The following is a 27,541-nucleotide window of genomic DNA, read 5'->3' on the forward strand; positions in this document are numbered from 1 at the left end:
TGACTCTGCTGCCTCACGGGGGTCTTTTTTCCCCCCTTTCTTTTTTAGCCGGGTGGGTGGGGGTCGCAGAAAAGCGTTCGCGCTAATCTGAGGCGTTTGTCGGCGGCAGTGGAGGTCGGAAGCTCGGGAGCGGCGTCTCTGTCTCCCCCTCCTGTCCTCAGCCTGCGTTTCCCTCTTATTTTCCAGTCAGGCTCTCGCAGTTTAAAATGGCGGCGTTGAGCAGCGCCGAGTCCCCACCGCCCGTCTTCAACGGAGACACAGCGGAGCGGGAGTCCGGCAGGGAGCGAGGCCTGGACGGACTGGCCGCGGGCTTGGACTCCGCCAGCCCGTCGGGGATCCCCGGAGGTCCGCAGGATGAGGAGGTAAGCTCCGCGGCGGGGCTCTCGCAGGGCAGAGAGGGGGGGGAGCGCTGGCTCCGAGCGGAACCGCCGAGCCGCCCGGCGGACGGACAGGGGCGGAGGATGCGGGGCAGGCCCGCCGAGCAGCCTCGGCTTCTGCCGGGCTCGCCGCTGCGGCGGAGGACGCTGGCTCCTGCGTGTTTATGTCGGGCCTGCTCGCTCGGGTTTCCAGGCTCTCTGCAGCTGCAGCTCGGTGTGACACGAGCACACGCACTCGCTGCTGTTGACACAACAAAGACATGCAGTTTAGGGGTGCCTTGCACCGCGATGTGCGGGCACAGGTTTGATTCCCACCTCCCCGCCTGGGCTCCTCTCCTCGCAGGGGAGGTGATGGTGAGGATGGAAGGGATGCGGGACTGCACAGTTCGTGCTCGTGACGGTCTGTGCGTGAGTTGGTCTCCATAAGGCGGCTTTGTTTTTTGCACATTAAAGGTTGGACCCCCCCCCCAGCACCCCCATCCTTGCTCAACATCCCCCCGGCAGGGCCGCTCATACGGGGCTCTGCCACCTGTCCGCGGCGCTGCCCGGCCTGGCTGCGGGTCAGAGGCCTCCAGACAGCAGCGGGATCCTCACAAACTTCATCACGCAGCACACGCACGGAGACGCGCACACGTGCGTGTGAGCCCGCAGAGCAGCGACAGGAGGATCGTCAGTGGTCTGCTGGAGGTGGATGGAGCTCCATCACGGGAGGCTGATGCTGGGCGATGGTGCTGAAAGGGAAATCACAGCGGAACCCGGTCAATCCGAGGTCCAAACCCAATCTCAGGAAAAATGATCACAAACCAGCTCAAAGTTAGCCAAGAATCCAGCTCAAATGCGGGTTCATCTCTATAGAAACACTGAAGGAGAACATGTGAAAGGCCGAGTTGTTGCTTGTGTGGATCAGAACTGGGTCACTGACAGGTTCTGAACCCGCTCCTTCACCTTCATCATGTCTTCTTGCTGAAAACAGCAGCTCTACCTGTTCAGGGGAATCTCCTCTACTCTGCTAGCTCTTCATCGAGCTTCACCTATTTCATTTTCCTTTCTTTTGAGACTTCCAGAAGGTTCTTGACTCATTTTAGTTCCGGCATTGAACTTGAAATTCTTCATTTGTAATCTTGGTGTAGATGCTTTAGTCGCTCTTGGTCCTGTAAAAAGATGGGCTGAAGAAAGAGGTACGAAAGTCCAGCTGCTAGTGAAGAACCTCAGAGACTTGGGATGTGATTGGATTCATTGATGTGTGCAAGGAGACACTGACGGTTCCTCGTGTTTTTTGGAGGAGTGGGATCGTCATCTTTAAACTGTAGTATCTATGGTTCCTGTTGTCTTTGAGGTCTACAGATCTGAGACTTTCCCCAGGTTTCTTGTTTGATAGACCTTTCATCCCTTTTATCTAGAAGAGCCATCTGAAACAGTTAGGGTCGCATAGGATTACTTCTAGTGCCAATGAATTGATGGCAATTCAGTCGCCATTTTTTTGCGATTCGAATGCCACCTTGGTGGAGCCAGTCTTCAGTCATTGTTTCTATGACAACTACTCTCACCAGTCAGGAGAGAGATTGTAGGAAGTCCACACCTTTACCACTTGAAAGCAGGCTACACGAAATCTGTCAAACAAACATTGTCGATGTGAGAAAACATGCATTTATTTGAGGCATCTGATTGGTCAGTTTTTAACTTGAATAACTTTCACGTTGGAAAAATATCATGGAAAAAAAGGAGGATTATCAAGAACATGTAAAAATCAGATCAAGAATGGTTATTCTGACCAATAGAATGACTGAGTAACAGATGGTTAGTGTCTCAATAGAAGTCTATGGGATTTTGGCTTCTTGGACCCAGTGGGTGCTTCTTGTTTGATATGCCAGGGGGGAAGGGTCACTCAGTCCAGTTCTCACATAGAGTCAATGATCGTACCACCTCCGCAGCCGACCTGGACAGTTCACTGTGATCAAGCATGAAACAGGGCCAGACAAACAGACTGAACTCTCCCATCAAACCACGCAGAGAACATGGAACCCTGTTACCATGATGACCACGTTCTCCTTTCTTATGTCTAAGACATAACATGATTCAAGATTTGACTCTGCTCCCTCCACTTTGTTCAAAGTTTTTCAATTCTTTCCTTAGGAACGGTTTCTCTTTGAGTCATCATGAAAATGATTACTGATAAAGATATTTTTACTGGTCATACAGTCGTTTACGGAAACAAATGAACCTTGAAGTGTATCGGGCATACTGACTGGAGTTAGCTCCACCCAACTCCATTGTTCCACAAAATGGCAATCGAGCAAGCAGCTTCGAAAATATAAACAACTTTAAAAGTAGTCTGTGTAATGAAAGATCATTCTATGTAGGGCCTACTAACCTTTCAGGCTTTTTTACATCATGTTATTGAACCTGAAAAAATTAAATTGAATGTGTTAACAGAGAAGGCAGAGCTGTCTGTTACCCGCACCGAGCCCCTAAACTGCTCGGGAAGCAAGGGGTTACTTGCTCTACAATTCAATACAAGCCTCAGTTTTTGGGTCACAGTTTTGTTTCAGTATGATACGAATTGTGTATTACAAAAACACAAACCTAAAAGTTTAGAACAATATTTAAATTAGCTTATAAGCAAAAGAAAACCATCCAGTTGGCTTATAGTAAGCTTGGTTTAATATAATTAAAAAATAAGTCCTTTAGAAATTTAGTGTTTGACTCATTCAATGGAAATATATTGGTATTCAATTCAATTTTATTGATATAGCCCAATATTACAACAATAGTCATCTCAATCGGCTTAATACCGGTAATTGTATAAGAACATGAAATAAGTCATAGAACAAAAGGTAATGGCTAAACGAAACTAAAAAGACTAAGCTAAACTGGATATCCCGGCCCTTAGACCCTCCTTCTCGGCATGCGCTATAGATGCAACGATTTACTTTCTCCATGATTTGGTTCAATGGTGTAAAATACCGTTTGGTCTTAAACTAAGAACTGTGGCATCCCTATAAACTACATACCAAACATTAATCCTTTGACATCTGAGATGTCGTCACCAACACCTAAATAACGCGCTCTTTGACATACTGCAGCTTCTCAACCGTTTACGCGATCAACGTGAATCATCTGATCATCTGATGGACCACATCTGCAGCTGACCCAATCATGGCTGAACACAGAAACGCAAGGCTGCTTTTCACCTTGTCAGAACCCACTGGAGTGGCTTCAATTGCATAAGCGGTTGAAGAGTTATGGTAGTCGGAAAAAGGTCAACACTGGGTGGCAGTGGCTCAGGAGGTTGAGCAGGTCGTCCAATGATCGAAGGGTCGGCGATTCGATCCCAACTCTCCCCAGTCAACTGTTGTTGTGTCCTTGGGCAAGACACTTCACGCTCCCTGCCTCCAGTGTGCCCACTGTCCAGTCTACTAGTGTGTCTCAACTGGTGTGTGTGAATGCGTATGAATGTCCCAGTGATGGTCAGAGGGACTGCGAACTGGCAGCCACGCCTCTACCATCACCAAGTATACATGAGTGAATGAATAATGGACATGTAAGCGCTTTGACCGTCTGGAAAAGTGCAGATAAATCTAATCCATTATTATTATTACTTTTATGCCCTGGTGTTTTATCTTGCCTCCAAAAAATGCACGCACTGAACTATGGAAAAAATAAAGCTGAAATTTAATAGAAGCAAACACGCCCCCGGCTCCCCCAGACACAAATCTGTCATGAATTGTAAATAAAGCAAAAAACAACATTTTTTGGCACCACACTGGTCATGTGTTTGATGTGAAGTTGAACTTTTAAATATGGAAGTCAGTCGCTTCCTGTTTTCTACCCGACTCAAGTGGTCATTTGAGGAACTACAAACAGGTTTTTTATTCAGAAATAGAAGGAAGTTTAAACAGAGTTTGTGTCTCATTTCGAGCGTCCATGATATTGAGACTACTTTGTTTGTGTTGAGGTTGTTCTCTGTTGGAGCTTAGCTAGCTGCTGCTGGGTTTTCTGCTCGGTTATACTCCAGCTAAAGATGCCCCATCCAGGGCATTTCCTCACATCCTACTATACTGTTTTTTAAACTTTGTCAACAGATCTTTACATTTACCGATTTTATCTGAGACCATACACACTTGGGTGTAACTGCTGTTCTCAGTCTCAGCAGCGTCCAGCATTCTGCTGGTTTGTGAGCATCTCTAGTTTACCGGGTTTCTGTTTCCATGAAACAGCCTCCATGCCTGATTCAGAAGCTTGTCTGGAAAAAACGGGTTGAGCTTCACCAGATTCAAAAACATGCAGACTAAAGCTGTTTCTTACCCTCTGTCTGACTTCACCTGCCTGGCTCGTGTCCATAAGGCATGAAATGACAGAGCTGAAGCAAAGGTCAGAGGGACCTCTTACCATCTGCCAGAGCCAGTTTCCTTGGGTCCTCTATGATAAAGAGAACAGATACGGCTACCTCCTCACAAGTTCAGGTCAAGCAGTCGCATACTAGTTTTTCTGACACACAGACAAACACAGTGCAGTGACGATAAAGGCCTGAAGAAGAGTTTGAAACGGACCAAGAATCCTCCACAGTCACTCCAAACGAAGAGAAGCGGATGAAAGAAGCTCTGCAGATGTTCAGTTTATTCACTCACCATCCAGTGAACGGAGTGCAGGTTTTTAAACACGCATGTATAAACCATCAGCTGTCCTGTCGTGACGTCTCCAAACATCTGTACTCAGGAGCTCAGTGAATTCTTGGAAAAAGACGTCCACTCCTGAAATATCCACATTGCTAAATATTCCACAGTCAGCTGTCAGTGGGGTTATAACAGAGGTAGAGACAAAGACGGACAACAACTCAACCATGACGTGTTACAGCATGTAAACTGAGGGGGTTCACGGGATGGAGAGGCTCATGGAGTCACCAACTTAATGCAGACCTCCAAACTTCATCAGTTCTTTGAAGGGGTTTCCATGGTGATCTGCCGCATTCAACCATCCATCTCCAAAGGCTGCAGTGTGTGGATGTAGGGGTGTAAAGTTGCTTCACTACTAGGACAGTGGTTCAAATGGCTTTTGAATGATAACCAATGTCACTACCTAGTCTGGTTTGGTTTGGTCTCACATACGGAGCTTTCAGAAGAGAACCAAAAGCTGAAGGAAACCAAACCGCCTGGAGTTTGAACACAGTTCCAAAGGCCTCTCCAGTAGAAGCATTGTTGGCTGTTAACGAGACAAAGAAAAAAACAAGAAGAAGAAAATCGTCTCATCAGGTTTATCCTGCAAATACGCTGAATAACGCGTAGTAATGAGTAACTGTACCCCCTCTTTTTACCACCTTAAGACGTTTTCCATCGTTTTCCTACATCCTGCCTTGTTGTTTTGTACTCTTGGGAGTGTACTGGAGCCTTTTGTCAGGGGCCTCAAAAGTTTTCAGAGTAGGAGGCCACTGAGGAGAAAGTAAGAGGCACTGGTAGTGGTTGACTGGGGGTGGGGTCTTCCCCTAGGAACATTTTGAAAATAGGGGCGTTTTCTAGACATCTAGGGCATTATTCCAGCTGATTTGAAAGCAGTAGAGAAGGGGGCTTTAGTACTTAACTTCTACTCTATCACTGATTACAACTACGATTTCCCCCAACCTGTTTTCCTGTGACTGCTCATCAAAACGGCAAAAAAACAAATTCGGAAGTGACCTGGCCTTTTAACTGATGAGCTTTTTTTTCAAAAATCCTAGAAGAACATGTCAACAAAACCTCCTGACACAACATTTCCTGGAACTTGCAGGGAAAGGAAATGGTGAATAAAAGTTGACTTTTAACTGCCAAAAAGAGTAACAAAAGAACCTGTGAGATCTATTTTCTGTTTAAATTACATTCAATCAATAATAATCTTTTTCAGAAATTCACAGAGTGATATTAAAAACGGCAGTGGTCCAATGACGTATTGTAGTGTATGCAGATATTTAACCAAAAGCTGTGGAGAACCTTACTAAGATTTTCAGGCCTTTTTAGTCATGAATCCAGCAACATGACATTTTTATCATTACTATTTGCTGCAAGCGAATAAATGAAGCTTTGGTTCATCATCATGAAGTAGCAGACAACTGCTTCACTCCTCGGCGGGACATTTTTCGCCAGGTGCTTTTCAGGCCCCTGCTTTGTAAAACCTTAAAATGTTTACTCCCTTTAGGTCACTTCTCATTCAAGTGAACCAAGGCCCTCACTTAAAATCCGTACTGGAACCAGTCTTGGTGGGAATCAATCCAGTTAGTGTGACTGTCCCCTACAGCGGGTCGCCTCCGGACTGAGAGGGACAAGTCTGAGGGAGACTGAGAGGCAGACGTTCTGAGAATCAGCAGAGTCTGAGCTTCAGACATGAACACCTCTGAACCCGTGGAAACTGGGTTTCCCCCAGTGGGAGAAGTGAAGTTATTATTTTCTAAATTTAAAGTCCCATTAGCTGCCACACACCCGTGAGTGTAAAACTTGTTCTTTGCATTTGAATCCTCTTCTGGGGGAGTGGTGAGCCACATGGTTGTTTAAACCCCCCCCAGTCCAACCTCTTATTGTTCGAGTGTCTAGCAGGGAGGCACTGAGTTCCATGTCCAGAGTCTAGTATGACCTGACTATGGATTTGAACCTGCAACCACCCACTCTGTTATCAGGCCACTGAGCTGGAAAGATCTCCAGAAGACCTGAAGCTGTTGTGGCTGAAAGGGGGAGGGGCCAAAGTCTTATCTAAATCCAATAATAATGAATTGTATGTAGATTAGTTTACATTTACAATGGTAGTTCTGATTCATGTTTACTCTGATTTCTATTTCTGATTTAGTCTTTGGTTATCTTCTCTGAATGCAGTTTGTGTTAGATTGGAACTTTTATTTTACAGACACCTTTTTTTAGTATGCAATATATTTAAAATAGAAATAACTAATGAAAGACAAATGGCTCAAGAAATGTATGCTAAATATTATTAAGAGTTCTGAAGGTTTAAAACTGATCCAAAGTAAATCACACAAGTGTGAGAGATCCAGTTATTGGTCAGAAAACTAAAATTACTTTGATCAAATTGCTCTTTAATGTCATCTCAATGAATAATCTACAGTACAGACCAAAGGTTTGGACACACCTTCTCATTCAAAGAGTTTTCTTTATTTTCATGACTATGAAATTTGAAGGCATCAAAACTATTAATTAACATATTTGGAATTATGTACATAACAAAAAAGTGTGAAACAACTGAAAATATGTCACATTCTAGGTTCTTCATAGTAACCACTTTTTGCTTTGATTACTGCTTTGTACACTCTTGGTATTCTCTTGATGAGCTTCTAGAGGTAGTCACCTGAAATGGTCTTCCAACAGTCTTGAAGGAGTTCCCAGAATGCTTAGCACTTGTTGGCCCTTTTGTCTTCACTCTGCGGTCCAGCTCACCCCAAACCATCTGGATTGGGTTCAGGTCCGGTGACTGTGGAGGCCAGGTCATCTGGCGCAGCCCCCCATCACTCTCCTTCTTGGTCAAATAGCCCTTACACAGCCTGGAGGTGTGTTTGGGGTCATTGTCCTGTTGAAAAATAAATGATGGTCCAACTAAACCTGAACCAGATGGAATAGCATGCTGCTGCAAGATGCTGTGGTAGCCATGCTGGTTCAGTATGCCTTCAATTTTGAATAAATCCCCAACAATGTCACCAGCAAAGCACCCCCACACCATCACACCTCCTTCTCCATGCTTCACGGTGGGAACCAGGCATGTAGAGTCCATCCGTTCACCTTTTCTGCGTCACACAAAGACACTGTGGTTGGAACCAAAAATCTCCAGTTTGGACTCATCAGACCAAAGCACAGATGTCCACTGGTCTGATGTCCCTTCCTTATGTTCTTTAGCCCAAACAAGTCTCTTCTGCTTGTTGCCTTTCTTTAGCAGTGGTTTCCTAGCAGATATTCCACCATGAAGGCCTGATTCACTCAGTCTCCTTTGAACAGTTGTTGTAGAGATGTGTCTGCTGCTAGAACTCTGTGTGCCATTGACCTGCTCTCTAATCTGAGCTGCTGTTAACCTGCCATTTCTGAGGCTGCTGACTCGGATGAACTTATCCTCTGCAGCAGAGGTGACTCTTGGTCTTCCTTTCCTGGGGCGGTCCGCATGTGAGCCAGTTTCTTTGTAGCGCTTGATGGTTTTTGTGACTGCCCTTGGAGACACTTTCAAAGTTTTCCCAATTTTTGGGACTGACTGACCTTCATTTCTTAATGTAATGATGGCCACTCGTTTTTCTGTGCTTAGCTGCTTTTTCTAACAGTCTATTCAATTGGACTATCAGCTGTGTATCCACCCGCTTCTGCACAACACAACTGATGGTTCCAACCCCATTTATAAGGCAAGAAATCACACCTATTAAACCTGACAGGGCACACCTGTGAAGTGAAAAACATTTCAGGTGACTACCTCTTAAAGCTCATCAAGAGAATGCTGCGTTTACATGGACAAAAGTAATCAGAAGGAACGCCTGATCGGAAGAAAAAATGCGTCATGTAAACACGCCGTTCGGAATACTCTGCCCCGATCAGACTCGTTCGGATCAAAATTTCTTTCCGATCGAGATAGGTGGGTTATGCCGATTGTTGACCCGATCGTTGTGCATGTAAACGGTTCATTCCAATCGTCTGTCAATACTGCTCTGGTTTACGTCATGCATAGATGATGTTTCGCTCCAGAGAAAGCTTTGGAGCCCAAAGAGGACCGACCGGCTGCTCTACGGACGCCCCGTGTGAAGCCAGTGGACCGAGCGGACCGTGTCTCTGAGCAGAGCAGCCGGACTTATAGCTTTGTGTTTGAGGGGAGGGGAGGATGCTTTGTTACGTGTGCGTTTTGTTGTTTTGTTATGTGTGGGAGACTTCGGACTGCGATCCGTCCCGCCGCTCTGGGTTAACAAGCTGCTTGAGTGGAGCTCGGACTGCCAGCTCACACAGCGGCTTTGGGGCGGTGTGTGAGCTTTTCAAAGCAGAAATGTCGCTCAGTCCTTAGAAACCCTTCAAACAATCACGTGGATTTGTGTTTCCAGTCGTGTCCCGATAAAATAAAGGCTGATGTTATTCCCACATATTTACGTGCAACCAGGATGCAGATTGCAGCATTTCCAGCATGGATTTTATGTTCATCCAGGCTAAATTTTGTTGTTAGCGCGTGTTAGCCTTCTCTTAACCCTTTTTTCAGCTCCGTTCTTCCACAAACAAGCAATGACCCACAGATTAAAATTAAAATGATGAGCGAAAAGGCACTTCATAATAACTATAACAATAATTAAAGCATGTGTAGAAAATCATCTCGTATATTACGGAGCTGCTGCATGAATGTATGTTGCAGCTCAGCTTGTTTACAGCGGGACTCATTTCCTCTTCCGGTATTTGAAAGAGAAGTGCGCATGTGCAAATGATTTATTCCGAATGAAAGTGTGGCCCATGTACACGGTTGAATTCTAATCTGATCATTGATACGATCAAGATATTTTGCACATGTAACAGTGTGCAAAGCAGTAATCAAAGCAGAAGATGGCTACTTTGAAGAACCTACAATATGACAGATTTTCAGTTGTTTCACACTTTTTTGTTATGTACATAATTCCACATGTGTTAATTCATAGTTTTGATGTCTTCAGTGTGAATCTACAATTTTCATAGTCATGAAAATAAAGAAAACTCCTTGAATGAGAAGGTGTGTCCAAACCTTTGGTCTGTACTGTATAAACTCAGAAATAATCTGAAGTCCACATGAGACTTTATCTGTGGGTAAACAAAAACATCACAGCATTTTTAGGAGCCTAGTTCCAGAGAGAGAACCGCAAATCTCCTGAATCCTCCAAAATTCATTGAAAGTTTGTTGAAGTTTTAAAAGGGATCAACAATTTTGAAGGACCTGCGGTTTATCCATTTCATTTTCTAAAGAAAAGCCAAACAGATCACACCTGACCTCAAACATTAGTATTATTTTATTTTGGTAAATTATTCAAATCTTTGCTTCTTTAACCCTTGTGCTGTCTTAGATGACCCCACCCTTACATTGACGTGTTCTCCCTACCATGATAAAGGTGGATAAAGGTGGAAAGATTTCATGTAATCCATGGACACCAGTGAAGATCACAAATCATTGAAGAAAAAAGGTTCAGCGCACTGTCTAGTGGGTCTAGATGACCCAACTACCAATGGTAAAGTGCCTAGGATAGCACAAGGGTTACATTTTGTAGCTCTTGTAGCACCAGGCATGTGACCTGCGTTCTTGTGGGTTCTTGAATGCGCATTTCCCTCTGGACAAGCGGCGAGGGGCTTCTTCATTCCTTATTTTCTTTTTCTACTGTTTACCAGCGCATGTCCACCACCTACAGTCCGAAGAGGCTTGGTCCAAAAACGTCAAAGCGGTGCAAATCTCGTAAATTTTGCTCCAGACTTTTTCTTACTCACCGGTGTTCTGAGATATGAACTACTCTGTGACATATAGATCTAGCTGGGCACAAACCACAATCAGTCATTTATCCTCCATGATGAGTTTTCAAATGGTTGGCACTTCTTTGAGTTAAAGGGGACGCCATCCATACGCCACTACCAAATCGGAGTCCCTGATTGGTCAAAGTTCCACCAGGTTTATCTTTCAACGCATGTACAATGGCCACACATTTGAAGCCCAAAATGGTTGAAGGAACCTTTATAGCCATGGATTAACATGAGGGCTTTGAATGTGGAAGCCCAATATGCATATTCATTTACCTTTACATAGGCTTTTGGTCGAAAATGGCCGCTTGAACAGGAGAGGTGTGAATGTAGCTTTTCTCCTGATCAGCTGTAAGTCAAACTCCTGCCTAAAATGTCTCATTTCTAACCTCTGATGAATCGCTTGGCTATGCTGGAGGGCTGCTCTGTTATGACTTTCAACTAAAGTCTAAGAAATGAACACGCAGAGTAAGAAATGACGCCTTGGCTCAGGGTTTGTGTAAGTTTGCTGCAGCACTCGAAAAGCTGAACCAAAATACTCTTGGAGAATTAAAGGTGATCAAGCCGTTGTGTCTCTGCAGATCTGGAACATCAAGCAGATGATCAAGCTGACACAGGAGCACCTGGAGGCTCTTTTGGACAAGTTTGGAGGCGAACACAATCCTCCATCCATCTATTTGGAGGTGAGACCAGTTTGACCAGAACCTTTATTCAAGTAAAAGCTGGAGGTTGATGTTCTGCCCGCTTGTCTGCAATGTTCCTCCAGGCCTATGAAGAGTACACCAGTAAGCTGGATGCGCTGCAGCAACGGGAGCAGCAGCTGCTGGAGGCCATGGGGAACGGCGGCGACTTCTGCAGCCCCTCCCCTGTGCCAGCCCTGCTGGAGGTCAAGATGGGAAGCCTGGGGGTCGGAGGGGGGGTCCAGTCCTTTGCCTCGGCGCCCAACAGTTTAGCGGTCCTGCAGACTCCCACAGACGCCGTCCGAGGCAACCCTCGGTCCCCACAGAAGCCCATCGTCAGGGTCTTCCTGCCCAACAAGCAGAGAACAGTGGTAAGTCTGATGACTCATTCATTTACTCTGAGAAACCCCAGAGCACTTCACTTTCCCTCCACATGTGTTTTAAATAATAAGCAAATGATCACATGAAAACATCTTGTGGGTTCTGCTTTGACTATACGGTTTTAATGACCATGAATGCATCATCCAATGGGAGGGCCTGAAACCTTTATTTAAATAGAGGTTTTCAATGACCTCCAGCATGGTTGTGTCTACAGAAAAGGCTGAAAAGGTCATAGAATGGGGTCCAGGGTTCCTGTACAGCAGCACATGCGCAACAGAGAGGTTGAGGAAGATGAGTCTGGAGGAAGTTCTGCTTTTTCCTGATATGTAAAACCTCTGAGGGCGTGTTCTGTTTGTCACAACTCCACTTCCTCAGTGGCAGCATGCCAACGTTTACTTAGTGCTTCAAAGGGGAGAAGATATTATCAGGTCTGCATCTACCTGGCTGTCAGTGAACAGGATCTCCTGTTACTTCTAACCAGATCAGTCCAGGGTACACCAACTCCGTTTGTAATGTCTGAACCATTGACTGTATATGAGAACTGGACTGAGTGAGTTTGACATCACTCATAGAAGATGTCTTATTTCTGGCTCCAATGCGTGATGTCAATACAGTCACCGTTATCCGTGATATGGATGCCTTCCATGTTTTGACCATGTTGGACTGTCAATAAGCAGTGATTGGTCCAGGTAGGTCTGAGTAATCGTTTCTATGGCAACCACCAATCAGGAGTGAGCTTGTTGGAAGTCCACACCCCTACCACTGTGAGCAGGCTCCACGAAATGTGTCAAACGGTTTCAACGTGAGACCACCTACTTTTATTGAGGCATCTGATTGAACTACAAAAAATATCGTGAAAAAATGAGGATTATGAAGAACATGTTAAGAAAAAAGGTATCACATCAAGTATGGTTACTCTGACCAATAGAACGACTGACTAACAGCTGTTTATTTCGCTATAGATTCTATGGAATTTTTGGCTTCTTGGAACCAACAGTACTTCCTGTTTTGAACAGGTCAATGGTCTGAGCCTGATTGGTCCTTAGTGATATGTGTGGTCCTCAGGTTCCAGCCCGCTGCGGGATGACGGTGAGAGACTCCTTGAAGAAGGCTCTGATGATGAGGGGACTCATACCCGAGTGCTGCGCCGTCTACAGGATACAGGACGGGTGAGTCTGACACCATCTGCCCTACTCAAGGAAACCAAAGCCTTTTCTTCTAAGGAGGAGGATCACAATGAGTGATGGCAGAAATGTCTATAGGGCGCATCAGATCGTAACGTGTATCATCAACGTATTGGTCTTATGCCCTATAATTATTTTTAATGGTATAGGTTGATTCGATTCGATTCTGCCTCAGACCGATCGATCTGTTCTATACCAGGAATAGAAATCGTTTTGTGGATTAATCGTTACGCCTCTAGTTTGGATCTAGATTCCAGACGTTCATGGATCTATTTGTCTACAAGTTGATGCATCAGAATGGAGCAGAGCAGGGAGCTTGAGGTCCGCTCAGTGTATTTTGTACGTCACAAATAATCTCTTTTTTTTTTTTTTGTCTGCTCCTGATTTGGAAAAAGAAATACTCCAAAATGTAATTTCAAGCATCATTTTCTATAAAAATGTCCTCAATCATTTGAAAAATGCCATAAAAACATGTTCAAAACACTATTTTCCTCCGTTTAGGTCTTTAACCATCGTTCTGCACTGTTGAAACTGACTTGTTCAAGTCATGAATAACATGGAGACCAGAGAAAGTGGCAAATGAGAAATTTAAAGCTATTTATTACAAAAGTTAGAGGTATATGTTAGCGTAATATGCAGATGTGTGCGGTGATGAGCTGGTGGAAATGTTGAGTGTTGTAAATACAGTACAGACGCCCCAACGAGGACCTGCAGCACACAGAAGTAACATCCAACAGGCGAAAACTATTGAGTCTGAGAGCTCAACAGGTCAGGCCAGTTTTCTATGGAAACCAGAGTGGGCGCAGATCCGTGTGTGGCAATGTGTTTGGCAACGGGCTGCAACTTCTCCTCTAAAGTACTTTCACTTTTGGTGCCAGAGAGAAGAAGCCCATAGGCTGGGACACCGACATCTCCTGGCTGACGGGGGAGGAGCTGCATGTGGAGGTGCTGGAGAACGTGCCGCTCACCACTCACAACTTTGTAAGTAGGGGGTAAGGGGGCTGAGGTGCAGCGTCCGAATCCTCTAACCTTGACTTTCTGTCTGTGTGCTTCACAGGTGAGGAAGACCTTCTTCACTCTGGCCTTCTGTGATTTCTGCAGAAAGCTGCTCTTCCAGGGTTTCCGCTGTCAGACCTGTGGCTACAAGTTCCACCAGCGCTGCAGCACCGAGGTCCCCCTCATGTGTGTCAACTACGACCAGCTGGAGTAAGTCCAGAGAGTCCACCTCCTCACCTCGCGGGTGTGTTTCCAGGCCGCCATGTTTGTTCTAGCGCCCCATTAGCTGTCATGCGTTTGCTCTCCCCCCATCTGCATTCGGGAACCCCGTGGGTGTTTAACCTTCCAATCCAACCCTTAATGCTGAGTGTCAACCAGGGAGACACTAGGTCCCATTTTTAAAGTCTTTGGTTTGACCCAGCCATGAACTCGCGACCTTCCCGTCTCCGGGTGGACACTCTACCACAGGGCCACTGAGCTGGTTCATGGCTTGTCTCCTGTCTGAGCTGTTGGAGTTCTCATTTATCACTCGTTTATTTTCTGCAGTTTGTTGCTCGTGTCAAAGTTCTTTGAGCACCACCCGTTCAGCCATGAGGAGGTCTCCTCAGAGGGAACCACCCCCGTGTCTGAAGTCTGTCCACACCTCCCCCTCACCGACTCCACAGGGTGAGCCTTCGTCCTCTCGCTTTTCGGAGGGGTTTGGCAGTCAAGTGGCCTTAAGGCTCATTGATCTACTCTTTGTTCTGTCTTCAGGTCTATATGTCACCCCACTCTGTCCCCCTCCAAGTCCATCCCCATCCCGCCTAGTTACCGACCCAACGAGGAAGACCACCGCAACCAGTTTGGCCAGCGGGACCGCTCGTCCTCGGCCCCCAACGTCCATATCAACACCATTGAGCCTGTCAACATCGATGTGAGTTTCTCTGTAAAATCACCAACCACCATTTCCCAAAACGGTTTCACCTCAAAGGAGCTCACTGCTCTCCACAGCCTGACGAAGACGCAGACGTCTCCTTTGATTGATTTATTGATTGATTGATTGATTTTACGCTTTGTAGTCAAAGCAGTGAAGAATTCACACAGATTTATCAAACTCATTACAGAAATGATGAACTTCATCAATTAAAAAATATAAAGCAAAACAAAAAAACATTTGCTTAATTAAATATTGTGATCATTACCTGAAGTCATGTAAAACTTGCTTTATTTCTTGAAAAGGATGGGAAGAATCGAGCTTATAAAATCCCAACCCTAATAAATGAATAAATTTGACAGTTTTACACAGTTTTTGTAATCCCGTTCTGATCAGTAAATCTCTTTTCAAGTAACAGAATCCAGGGTTTATGAAGGATTGATTATCTTCAGAAAACATTCATTCATGCTGTCAGTAAACAGTAGTTGATCTGTAATAATCATTGATTATCATTAGAACTAATTAAACCAGTAATTATTGCTACACATTGCAGATCGAGTAGATAAGATCAATAGCTTATTCTAATTTAAAACATGTCAGTAATCATTGTTGCACATTACATAATGATGAGGTTAGTGTCGTGGCAGAAATCTGAATGTATCGGTTCTAAATCAAAGTACTTTCCTCATCCATCACTATGATTTTGAATGAGTTATCACTAGTTGGTTTGTGTTTATTCGCATAATTATGGTTCAATTGAAACTGTGTAATTGAGAATTTGTGTTTTTTCGACATTCCTAGATTTTTGATAACGTTTGTGTGTAAAGGAAACGCAGATACTGACCGGTTTAAACTGAATGGGGAAAAAGGAATCATTTACATTTTGACTGTGACTTTCTCAGTCCATTTCCTCTGGCTGATGTTTCCCTCCCTTGTTCCAGGACCTTATTCGGGATCAGGGCCTGCAGAGGTCTGACGGAGGTGAGATCCCAGTCTTTACCCATGTGCCCCCCTCAACCTGGAACTCCACCTGTCCATCATTATGTCTGAGGGCTGTAGTGCACAGCAGCCCAAGGCAGAAGCATGTCAACGTTAAAGCCAACAGTGAACGATGCCTTCATGTACACACAATTTCAATTCCATGGCCATTTGCAAACAGGAATTTCTACATTCAAGCTTTGTCTTAGGTTTAAATGATGCAAATTAACATTTATCATAACTGCATAGAAAACACATTGAGGTGAAAATTACAGCAACTTTTGTCAAATCTGTTTCACAGCCAATTCACAGAGTTTTAGTGCATCTTACTGCACTTTTTCAAATTAGCTTAAATCTATGCTCATCTTTTCTATAGTATGTGGCATTCTTGCTTTCAGACTTTTCTTCTAGTAACCACAGAACAGATGTCAGAGTGTCAGCGCACTTCTGCTGATGGAGGAGGTTTAAAAAAAACAACACGATGACCTGACAGAACCAGCAGGGGTTGGTTAAAGGAGTCCTTTTGAATTTACGGTCTAGTCTTCATAAAGACTTCTTAGCTGTTGGGGTGAATCCTCTCCCATCATTAAATACGTCAAATGTCTGTCAGACATCGTCACACGTGCTGATGATTGCTGAGGTGTTTCTGCTCATTCGTCAGATTCGCTGAGCTCCGTTTCTAGCGGCTTTTAGTCACAGTTTTAAAGAAGTTTATTGGCGGTCTTCAAACCGAGGGCTACCATGACACTGAGCCTCAGAGAGGACGGCTCAGTGAACTCCCCATCACTGGACTTATGTGACACAGGACAGGAGGAAGCAGCTCCTCATAACTGAATGCGCCTTTGAGAGCCAAACTGACACTTCCTGTCTTGATCACGGTGCTTGTATGTTTGTGTAAATGTGACTGAGATGCTTGCATAAAAACATCTAAGTTCAAAGCCCCCCCTTCACAAATTTATGACCTACTGTTGGATTTGGGGGGGTCCCTAGTGTTTTAGGAAGAAAGTCAGCCGAAGGAGACTTGTCTCTGCCAACAAACCTGAGATTACAGAAACAAACTCTGGGTTCGTGCTCTGAGGTTCTGACTGCAGGTGGACTGGAGATGACGTCAAGTTTGAAATCTCCAGCTTTCATGAGCCTCACACACCTGATCCACCTTCTTCTTCATCATCATCCTCCCTCAGGCTCCACTACCGGTCTATCGGCCACGCCTCCAGCCTCGCTACCTGGCTCTCTGACCAACGTCAAAGTCCCACAGAAGTCGCCGTGTCAACAGAGGGAGCGCAAGTCGTCTTCATCCTCTGAGGATCGCAATAAGATGGTGAGAGGCGTCAGTCAGGGCTGTGCCGCGGCACAGCGTGTGGTCGCTCTGACTTCCTGTCCTGTGGAGCAGAAACCGCTGGGCAGGAGAGACTCCAGCGACGACTGGGAGATCCCGGAAGGCCAGATCACTTTGGGTCAGAGGATAGGCTCCGGATCCTTCGGAACCGTCTTTAAGGGAAAATGGCACGGTATGGATCCAACCAGCATTATTTTGTAGACTCTTCTGAGTCATGTAACCTCTCTGCTCTCCTTCAAGCCAAAACAATCCAAGATGGCAGCTCAAACTGGAGCTTCTGCTCTGTTTAGTTCAGAACATTACCAGTCTGTGTGCACCCATACAGACTTTAAGGTTTCATTCAGTACCATGTCAATCCCCTGAAAAACAAAGACGGAAAGAAAGACTTCTGGGATTCGGTCACTGTGAAAATGCAGCCGTCTCATCATACAGAGCTGGATATCAGTGATGTTTACTGTCACCTGCTAAGAGAAGTCCTCACCTTATACCCCCCAGAACATAAATGTACAAAAGTATAGACTGGTATCTGTAATCAGGATGAAGTAAAATGTCTTCACTGTAAGAATGAAGTAGATAGCTAACTGCCGGGGTAGGTCATAAATATTACAGCTACTTTCAGGAACATTGTAGTCAGAGTTGGAGACAAATAATTATCTAGTCCATACACTACACTAATGTTATACTGGGTGAAGTTACTGGAAGTGAGGGAATCTGAAGGCAGTACCACACAGCCACTACGTACATTTGGAGCTATTGCACCAATGAAAACTGGTCATACGTGAAAAAGTCAGAAAGGTTCTTTATCAGGAAAGAATCACGTTAAAACCCCGGAAAAAGTATGAATAAACCACGCTAAGAACCCGTAAAACATAGAAGATGACCCGTGTGTGATTGTTGTGCTGTTTATACTCAATTCATTAGTGATTTGTGGTCCAACTAAGTAATTTGAATGTGATATACTAAAAACAATAATCCATTTTATTTAAATTCACCTTTCAAGAAACTCAAGGACAATGTGTACAAAACAGAGGTCCAAAGGTTCAGAAATACTCAATTAAAAACACAATAATTAATGAGTTAACAAATTCAAAAGTGAAGCTCAAAGATAAATGCGCTGTAAAGTGAAACATCTCTGGTACATGCGTGAAAAGTCCGTTAGACATACGTGGAACGGCCGTGGACAGCCACAAATGTGCGTACGCATTAGGGATGGGTGAGACGTCGGTGTCGGTATCGGATATTTATTTGCATAATTTCTAACAATCTGTATCGTTATCGATATTTAAAAAAATCAACCAGTACTTGTCTGACTGTTTTCAAATACACTTTATTATTGAAATGGGCACTTGTTCATAATAGATCCCCGGCACTAGGAAGCTTATGGTTTACAGTTGTGTCCTACAGTCAATCAATAGTATGAATGTTTTTAAATATATACTCAAAGTTTTAAAGTGATACTTGCTCCTTTAAGATCCCTTTTGTATGTTAAAAAGGTCAAGCAAAATGTGATTGTACAGCAAACGAAAAGTTGTGCATTTCTAATAAAGACACAAAAGGGAAATATAAACTTTGGTTATTGTAGACACCTAAATATCGGTTATCGGCCACAGTTGTAGGGGTAATATCAATTATTGCTTTTGGCCGGAAAAAATGAAATCAGCCTATCCCCAGTATGCATCTAACAAAAATCCCTCACAGTTACGTAAGATTTACTTTATAATTGAGTATAAACTATGTAAAGTACAAATAAACAGGTAAAAAAAACTCAATCGACCAAAAATCGTAAACGGCTCAAAACCGAATTCACGTTAAGACCAGTCGGCCCATACCCTCGAGGGACATCGTGACGAACGCAAGAAAAACTCATGAATTATGTATAAATCATGAAACAGCAACATTTCATACGTGGGAAATGCACAAAATGAACGCAGTGGCTGTGTGATACGGCCTTTGGCCTGCAGTTCAGATGTGCTTTAGATGGAATGTTCTTCCATCTTTGGTCCAATCTTCTTGAACTAATACTTCTGGTTTGACATTGAAGCAGGAGATAACAGGAATGTCTTTCGTGTGGCTCCCTGCATCCCTGCTCTGATGTTTCTTAAATGTTGCTGCTACACTCCTGTCATAGGTGACGTGGCAGTGAAGATGCTGAACGTCACCGATCCCACGCCTCAGCAGCTTCAGGCCTTCAAGAATGAAGTAGGCGTCCTCAGGTAATTCCCTAGGATGGGTCGTCACTCCGCAGTGCCTTTCTTCTGTTAAACTCCAACAGAGGCTAAATAAGGTGTGTTTGCGTCAGGAAAACGCGCCATGTCAACATCCTACTGTTCATGGGCTACACTACCAAGCCTCAGCTGGCCATCGTGACCCAGTGGTGTGAGGGTTCTAGTCTGTACCACCACCTGCACATCATCGAGACCAAGTTTGAGATGATCAAGTTGATCGACATCGCCCGACAGACCGCCCAGGGCATGGAGTGAGTTCCTCTACCTGTTTTACTCACGCTCGGCATGCAGTTACCCATAAAGCCCTCTGCTTCCATCCTCAGCTACCTGCACGCCAAGTCCATCATCCACAGAGATCTAAAGAGCAACAGTATCCTTATAATGTTGGTCTGCTTGATGGAGGGATTGAGTGAGGGGGGGGAACCCTGTTGAAAACATGTCCTTGACCCGATTTCCTCCCAGATATTTTCCTACATGAAGACCTGACGGTGAAAATTGGAGACTTTGGCCTGGCAACAGTCAAATCTCGCTGGAGTGGCTCCCACCAGTTTGAACAGCTGTCTGGCTCCATCCTTTGGATGGTTGGTTACCACCTTCTCACCAGTTCAACTCTTCTTTAACTAACCTAAGCCGTGGGCACACGCATCCGTAGGGGGGTTGACCTGTACGGGTGCTGCGGGTGTTTGGGTTGTCTGGGCCTGTAGAGAGCTGCATCTTGAAGGGTGTGTCTTGCAGTTCCCTTGAGGCTCGTACGGCCACTTCAAGGGATGTCATAAAAATGGAACGTGCCGTTGTCGTTCGTGTTTAAGTGTATTGATTGTGATTGATTGTCGTACGTGAAAAATTCGTACGACACACTACTGACGCACTCGCCTACTTTCCCCTTACTTTCCTTTGCGTGTTGTTTGATCCTATGTTCATACCAGGCATGTGAACGCTCTAAATGGGCGTTCTTGAACGCTTTTAGCGTACGATGTTCACACTGGACAGTTGCTACCTGATGCTAGCGCATGTACTCACCAAAGAAAAAGTCTTGGTGAGACATGTCAAAGTGGTGCAAATCTATCTGGTGACTCTTTCTCCAGGCGTTTTCTTTCACAGCTCTATTCCAATATATCAAAGATTTGGTGTCGTCGAATTCCAGCTGGACACGAACTGCAGTTCATTTCTCTTTTTTGATCACTTTGCAGACGGTTGTCACTTCTGTGAATTTAAAGGGACGGTAGCCGTACGTCACTTCCAAATCCGCGTTCAATTGCCATGCGGTTTGGACCCAGATCTCGAAAACTGACCCAAAAACTTGCATAGCGATGCCTGAACACAAGAGTTTTGAACGCGGAAGACCGAAACACAGGTTAACGCGAGTTTGCATCGATTTTTTTTTTTTATGGGAAGTGGTCGCTTGATCGCACGTTTCCGAGCCTGTCGTAAATATGTGTTTGGTAGGACCTTGCAGATCGCCCGTAGAAAGAATTAGCATCAACATACTTTTTGTGTTTACAGGCACCAGAGGTCATCCGGTTACAAGACAAAAATCCCTACAGCTTCCAGTCCGATGTGTACGCCTTCGGCATCGTGCTGTACGAGCTGATGTCAGGATCTCTGCCCTACTCCAACATCAACAACAGAGACCAGGTGGGACGGCAGCCTCATCATGCAGATCAACAGGGTCTTAGTCCAGCTACTTAGATTCCCAAAATACAGTTTACTGTTGCTTTCTGAGGCTGGAAGGTGCTGAAGGTTAGAGGCAGAAGGAATCACAATCATAGGTCCTGGAAACAAAAGATCCCAGATAAAAACTGGATTAGGAGCAAGTCAGAGGCCTGAACGCAGATCTGGACTTGATACCACGGAGTCCAGGCGGACGGTTCTGTTTGCAGTGAGTTGATGGGTTGGAGTCAGAACATTCCCCCATAATTTCAAGCACCTGTGGACCAGAAAGGAACCAACCAGCAGAGAGAGTTGCTAAAGGCCGTGTCACACAGCCACATTTTGTGCGTATTGCACAGAGGAAAATTGGTCATACGTGAATATGTTAGACCCCAACAGGCAAACATGTCTCAAGTCTGGGGGAGACACAACCTTAGCATGTGACAACTGTTTGATTCATTAAAAATCAGACAATGGGACATTCTGGATTTGTCTGACAGTTAACCTATGAGGAAAATGACAGGCCTCTCTCATCTTTTTAAGTGGGAGAAGTTGCACAATTGGTGGCTGACCAAATATTGTTTGGGTGTGTGACACGGCCTTGAAAGAGGACTGACCTGCTCTCCGGTTTGTTTACCGAATCTCCAACAAGGAGGCGACCGCTGTGAAGGTTGACCCCAGATTTGATCGTTTTAATAAGATATTTGAAGTCCAAACCCCCCCCCCCAATGTTTTTATGGTTATTTGTCAAGTAGATCTTCAAAGCCTAACTGTCCACCAGGAGAGTTTGACATCAACATGTGGAGAGACATTTTTATCCACAGACTCTGTCAGCTGATGGCTGATCTGAGATGGGGGGGGGGGCATGAAGAACCGACACAGATGGAGTAAATCCAGTGTTCCTTTCAGACAGAGTAAAAGGTGATTAAAGGTAAAGATGTGAGAATTTACCGATAAAGAACAACAGCAAACATGATTGTTTTTCTTCAATCAAATTATTTCCTAACAAAAGTATTTGAAGACGGACATCTTAAGTTGAATTGTTCACCTCTACAGTTCAGAAGATTCATTTTATTTCCTATATTTTCACTGATTTCTCATTTTCCTGCCATGTTTTGGTAAAATGTTACCAGTTTCAAAGAGCAGATGACTGTAGAGAAGTGAGGAAGACTACAACTCTGCTGAAAAGGAAAAGGAAAAATGGAGACCTATACCTAGTAATAGTTATTCATTTATAATATTATTACAAAAACAATGGCCTTTTTTTTTTTTAAATCAAAATGAACACACAAAGCACCAGTTTTGTCTGATGTGGGGAACGCACAAATGACCACTGACTCCCTCCTCAGATCATTTTCATGGTGGGTCGGGGTTACCTGTCGCCTGACCTCAGCAAGGTGCGCAGCAACTGTCCGAAGGCCATGAAGAGGCTGATGGCTGACTGTCTGAAGAAGAAGAGGGAAGAGCGCCCCCTTTTCCCACAGGTGAGACATTCACTCCGCCTGACACCGATGGAGAGAGCCGACACAACAACCAGGGGACAGACGACTGTGTGAACAAACAGCAACACAACACCAATTGTTCCTTCCATGTTTCATGAAATCACAGAGATCCATCCCAGACCAGGCAGGGATGGGCAAAGTATGACCCGGGGGTCACATGCGGCCCGCCACACTGAAATCATTGAGATTGATACCTCCCATTGATTTATTTTCCCTGTAATTCTGGTGTCTCCCCATAGACCCTTAGATAAAGTGACCATCGTTGAGGTGAAGAAACTTCTCATGCGTTGGTGTTGTGTTGGAACATTTGTTGTTTTTCTAACGTTTAGCAGTGTCTTCCGACTTGGACGGTAATTGATCTGATCATCCCAGCAGCACATGAATGCAGCGTTTTTCTCTAAGTTTGCTTCTTTCCATGAAGGACATCGAGCCGTTGGTGCAACTGGCATTAAAAATGAGACCAAAAGTCACAGTTTTAACATAAAAAACACCAAAATGTTCTGTTTTAAAATAGACATGATAGTTTTCAATCAAAGATAAACCATCTTTTTCTTTAGATTCCATAATGTTTCTTTCTCTTGGGGGATGGATTGCCAAATCCCTCCTGGAACGGCCCTTCTAACACATTTTTAGAATCCTTTTGAGGCCCACGAGTCAAAGAGTTTGCCCACCGCTGGTCTACACTCAGATCTTCTGGATTTGTGTTCATTTTTCAGCCTCTTTTCTTCACTGTTCTGTTGTTAAATGTTTAGCTTCCTGTTTGTTTTCCTCTTTTTTTCTTTTACGGTTTTTAAACTTTTCAGCGGTTTTAGGCTCCTTAAACTAAAATGAAAACATTTTGAACTCCTTATGCTGCGTTCACACCGAACGCACCGCATCGACTACAAATGTGGTTCTCTAAGGTCGACACCGCAGCCGCATGTGGGAGGAGCTACCAGCAAATGTCTTTTTTTATCAGAGAGGAGAAAAATAAAAACAAGAATAAAATCAGGGAATGTTTTTTTATTATTGTCTCGATGAAAATAAGAAAAATATCATAAAGTTCAGGAGGCTGAACCGGGCTGGCTGTCCGTCCATCCGGCAGCGGCTCTCTGTCTGGCCGCCAGCGAGATCCATCGCTCCCCGCCTCCTGGGACAGACTGTCTGGGGTTTACCCGCCTCTGCCCAACAGTAGCCGGGACGGGTTCCTAAAACGCCGCTAGCCCGGAGGAGATACAGCAGGTTAAGAAAGTGAATGGAAGTTCAGGAGAACTATGGATTGATTCACTACATTGGATGTGTCTTCTACCCCCCGTCACTCAAACCGTCCGTCTCATGCCCAAAGTTAGGGCCCTGATTGGTTGATGCTACGCGGCGACTTCCCAGAGTTCACATTTTTAAAAAAAAAGAAGAATTAAGTTTTCCGCCCGGCAACTGGATTGTTTGATAGTCTTTTTAGCATATTTACTCTAATAATTCTTTGTCTTTTCTTTTCTTTTGCTGACTTTATCTTTTTGATGCCTGTTTTCTTTTTAATCATAAAAAAAAAAATAGAAAAAGTGTTTAGCTCATTTTAATTATTAGTTTACGTTAAAGTTTTGCTTTTGACATTGTTGGAATTCCTTTTGCTAATTCATCAATTAGTATTGAACTTGGCAGATTTGACAATAATTCCAGTTTTTGGGTTTCATTTTGTCAGTAAAGCAGGACACTGCTGTAGTCATCTCTGCAGAGTTCGAAGGTCGACAACGACACAACTTCCCATCATGCCTTCATTTCACTTGCAGTACCAGTTTCCAGCAGTAGGAGGCAGAAATGTTTTATTCATAGCTTTTAGTAAAACTTCAAACTGAACGTGTTTCAGCATCAAACCCCCATCTACCTTCAAAAGCTGCCAAAGCAGGGGCCTTGAGGGCTGTCCTGCTTCTGATTGGCTGGACACATGTGGGGCGGGGTTTGGGTCTCCTCAAGCTTTCAGCTTCTGTTTTTGTTGTTGTTGATGTCAGGCTTTCAGCTGCCCGTCTGAAAGGTTTCCTTTGTTTTCCCACAGATCCTGGCGTCCATTGAGCTGCTGGCTCGCTCTTTACCCAAAATCCACCGAAGCGCGTCTGAGCCGTCCCTGAACCGAGCCGGCTTCCAGACGGAGGATTTCAGCCTGTACGCCTGCGCCTCTCCCAAGACTCCCATCCAAGCCGGTGGCTACGGTGAGTTCCCCAGAGCGCCGCGTGACCGCGAAGAACCGGAGAGGTTTGTGTCCCAGTTTACCATCAGCTTTCCTCAACCGTACCCATTCCAGATCACTTTGACTTCTGGACCATGTTTAAAGATGGCTTCCAGATGGGGGTCCACTTGACCCAAAGACGCCGTAGACGACCTTTCTAGACGGGGTTGCAGAGGTTGTTCAGGCTGCCGTCCAGCTCTGACAGCTGAGCTCCTGTCATAGGGCTAAATGACCAAGCTGACCTCAGTTCTGACCCCGTCTTCTTTGTCTTCTTCTTCCAGGGGAGTTTTCTGCATTTAAGTAAAGTCAGCGGATCCCAGAAGCCCCACCCTCGTCACTTCAGCTGTCACGCCCCCGCGCTGGATTCATTAATCACAGATTTAGAGGAGGAGGAGAAGATACGATGTTCTAATGTGTCGCCCTGGAGAGAGTGCCCCCCCTCTCCGGGTCACCTCAGTCCCGCATCCTCCACCGGACAGATGGTGGTGGTGGGGGGATCCCAAAGCAAGGAAAGACTTTGTGGATGAAGGAAGAAGAAAAAGAGGCGGGGTCCTCAGCCCAGCCAGCTGCTTTTAAAGCGACCAACAGGGAGAAGCTCTTTGGAGGCGGAGCTTTCAGAGGCTAGTCTTTGGAGGCGGGGCTTTCGGAGGCTGGGCTTTGGAGGCGGGGCTTTTGGAGGCTGGTCTTTTGAGGCAGAGCTTTCAGAGGCTGGTCTTTGGAGGCGGGGCTTTCAGAGGCGGGGCTTTCTGAAACTGGGCTTTGGAGGCGGAGCTTTCAGAGGCTGGTCTTTGAAGGCGGAGCTTTCAGAGCCTGGTCTTTGGAGGCGGGGCTTTCAGAGGCTGGTCTTTGGAGGCGGAGCTTTCAGAGGCTGGTCTTTGGAGGCGGAGCTTTCAGAGGCTGGTCTTTGGAGGCGGAGCTTTCAGAGGCTGGTTTTTTGAGGTGGAGCTTTCAGAGGCTGGTCTTTGGAGGCGGGGCTTTCTGAAACTGGGCTTTGGAGGCGGAGCTTTCAGAGGCTGGTCTTTGAAGGCAGAGCTTTCAGAGCCTGGTCTTTGGAGGCGGAGCTTTCAGAGCCTGGTCTTTGGAGGCGGAGCTTTCAGAGCCTGGTCTTTGGAGGCGGGCATGCCGCTGGAGCATCGCGGCCTTTCCCAGATGAGCCCGAGGTCGCAGAAGGAGGATCACTTCAAAGATTTTTGTGTTTCGTTTATTTAAATGATGAAGTTCCGGCTTCGGCGAGCTGACAGAAGCTCGTGTGCTCGGTTTGTGAAGGTTCCTGCTCAAAGACTGAACCAGCAGCTCTGGACGGGGATTTACAGAACCATCTGGAACAGACAAGTCCATCCGCTTTCCACGGTTCTGGGTCCTGCCCTCGGGGGGCGCTATTCCCTGGGGGCAGCACCAAAGATGGGTTTGGGTCTTCAGTTCTGGGACTCTGCTTCTTCTCGTGTGCTTCTGTTGTTCTTTTGGCTTGAAGATTCCTCTGCCGGTTTGGTGCCGGACCTGTGCTCCGGCCGGTGTTCCCGTCATTCCAGGTGTTTGGGGTTGAAGGTGTTCATGTCTTGTCGTTTGCCTTCTGTACAGGCAGGCCTGCAGATGTTTACGTATTTATGAGAACTGGGTTTTTGGTTCCGTTCTGAAGGGCAGCAGCAGAACCTTCTCTGGGGAGGGGGAGGGGGTTAGAAATGAAGGATTTGTGAGCAGTGATGGAAGCAGCGGGAAACCTCAGGTTGCCTCGTCACCTTTCTCTCCGGTCAAAAGTTTATCGCACTTTATTGAGTCGCTCAGAATCTCAGTGTTTGAACGGGACCATGGAGGAGGAGGAGGAGGAGGAGAAGGAGGTTTCATCCACCAAAACATTTGAGACGCCGTGGATGTCCGGGCGCCATGGCCTTGGCAGCAGGAGACCATGGATGAAGACGGAGAAGCTGGCTCTGCAGGGATCAGGAGGTCAGATGAAGACGGACCTCTTTAGGTTCTGACCCCCCAGACTGATGAGAATTTACTGTGAAGCCAAATGGATTTTCTGCTCAGATGTGGGTTTTACTGGATCAAAAGGCACAACGACTTAGAAACTTTAGTTTCTGACTTTGCAGAGGAGCATCAGAGGTTGCTGGTTCTGTTCTGAGCCCAGTTCTGCTCACTTACCCCGCTGTTGTCATGGGAGAACTCTCCATAAAAAGCCAAGGGAGAAGCTGCAGCATCAAGTGGTCTCTATCCTCCTCCTCCTCCTCGTCTTTCATCCCGATGAAGGTCCGGAGAGGCCGGTTCGAGTCCAGCTCCGAGCTGCTGATGAAGAGCGTGTGACCGACCGTCTGCTGCTCTGGGATTGGCTCTTTTCCCCTCCCCTTGCATTTTTTTGCCTGTATTGAAAAGTACAGTCACATTCCCCTCCCCATCCTCGTTTGTGCCCCCCGCCCGCCTGCACCTTAAACCCGTCCTCGTGTGGGAGTGGACGGCCGCGTCGTTGTAAATATATGTACAGAGGAGCCGCTGCGGCTTTGCTGGAGGCTGCAGAGAAATGCGACATTTTAAAGAAAAGGTTTCTGTAAAAATATTTAAGGTTGTATGATACGGAGAGAGAGAGAGAGAGAGAGAGAGAGCTTACTGTAATGTGATTATAAAAAAAACGGAAATATTAAAGAGGTGCATGAAAACCACCAAT

The 27,541-nt window shown here is 45.5% G+C and overlaps 1 protein-coding gene across 1 annotated transcript; it reads left to right on the plus strand.

Annotated features, from left to right (window-relative positions):
• Nucleotides 1–12: 12 nt before the first annotated feature.
• braf (B-Raf proto-oncogene, serine/threonine kinase) lies at nucleotides 13–25,618 on the plus strand. Its single transcript, XM_023952366.1, has 19 exons — nucleotides 13–362; nucleotides 11,416–11,517; nucleotides 11,601–11,885; nucleotides 12,961–13,064; nucleotides 13,958–14,060; nucleotides 14,137–14,285; nucleotides 14,622–14,741; nucleotides 14,829–14,988; nucleotides 15,930–15,969; nucleotides 17,151–17,287; nucleotides 17,360–17,477; nucleotides 19,434–19,518; nucleotides 19,605–19,781; nucleotides 19,854–19,900; nucleotides 19,993–20,111; nucleotides 21,034–21,165; nucleotides 22,530–22,664; nucleotides 24,712–24,865; nucleotides 25,164–25,618. The coding sequence occupies exons 1-19, from the start codon at nucleotides 207–209 to the stop codon at nucleotides 25,184–25,186; spliced, it is 2,346 nt and encodes a 781-aa protein (XP_023808134.1). The 5' UTR covers nucleotides 13–206; the 3' UTR covers nucleotides 25,187–25,618.
• The last annotated feature ends 1,923 nt before the right edge of the window (nucleotides 25,619–27,541 follow it).

This window comes from Oryzias latipes, chromosome 23 (assembly GCF_002234675.1).
Source record: "Oryzias latipes chromosome 23, ASM223467v1".
In the NCBI taxonomy this organism is placed as follows: Eukaryota; Metazoa; Chordata; class Actinopteri; order Beloniformes; family Adrianichthyidae; genus Oryzias; species Oryzias latipes.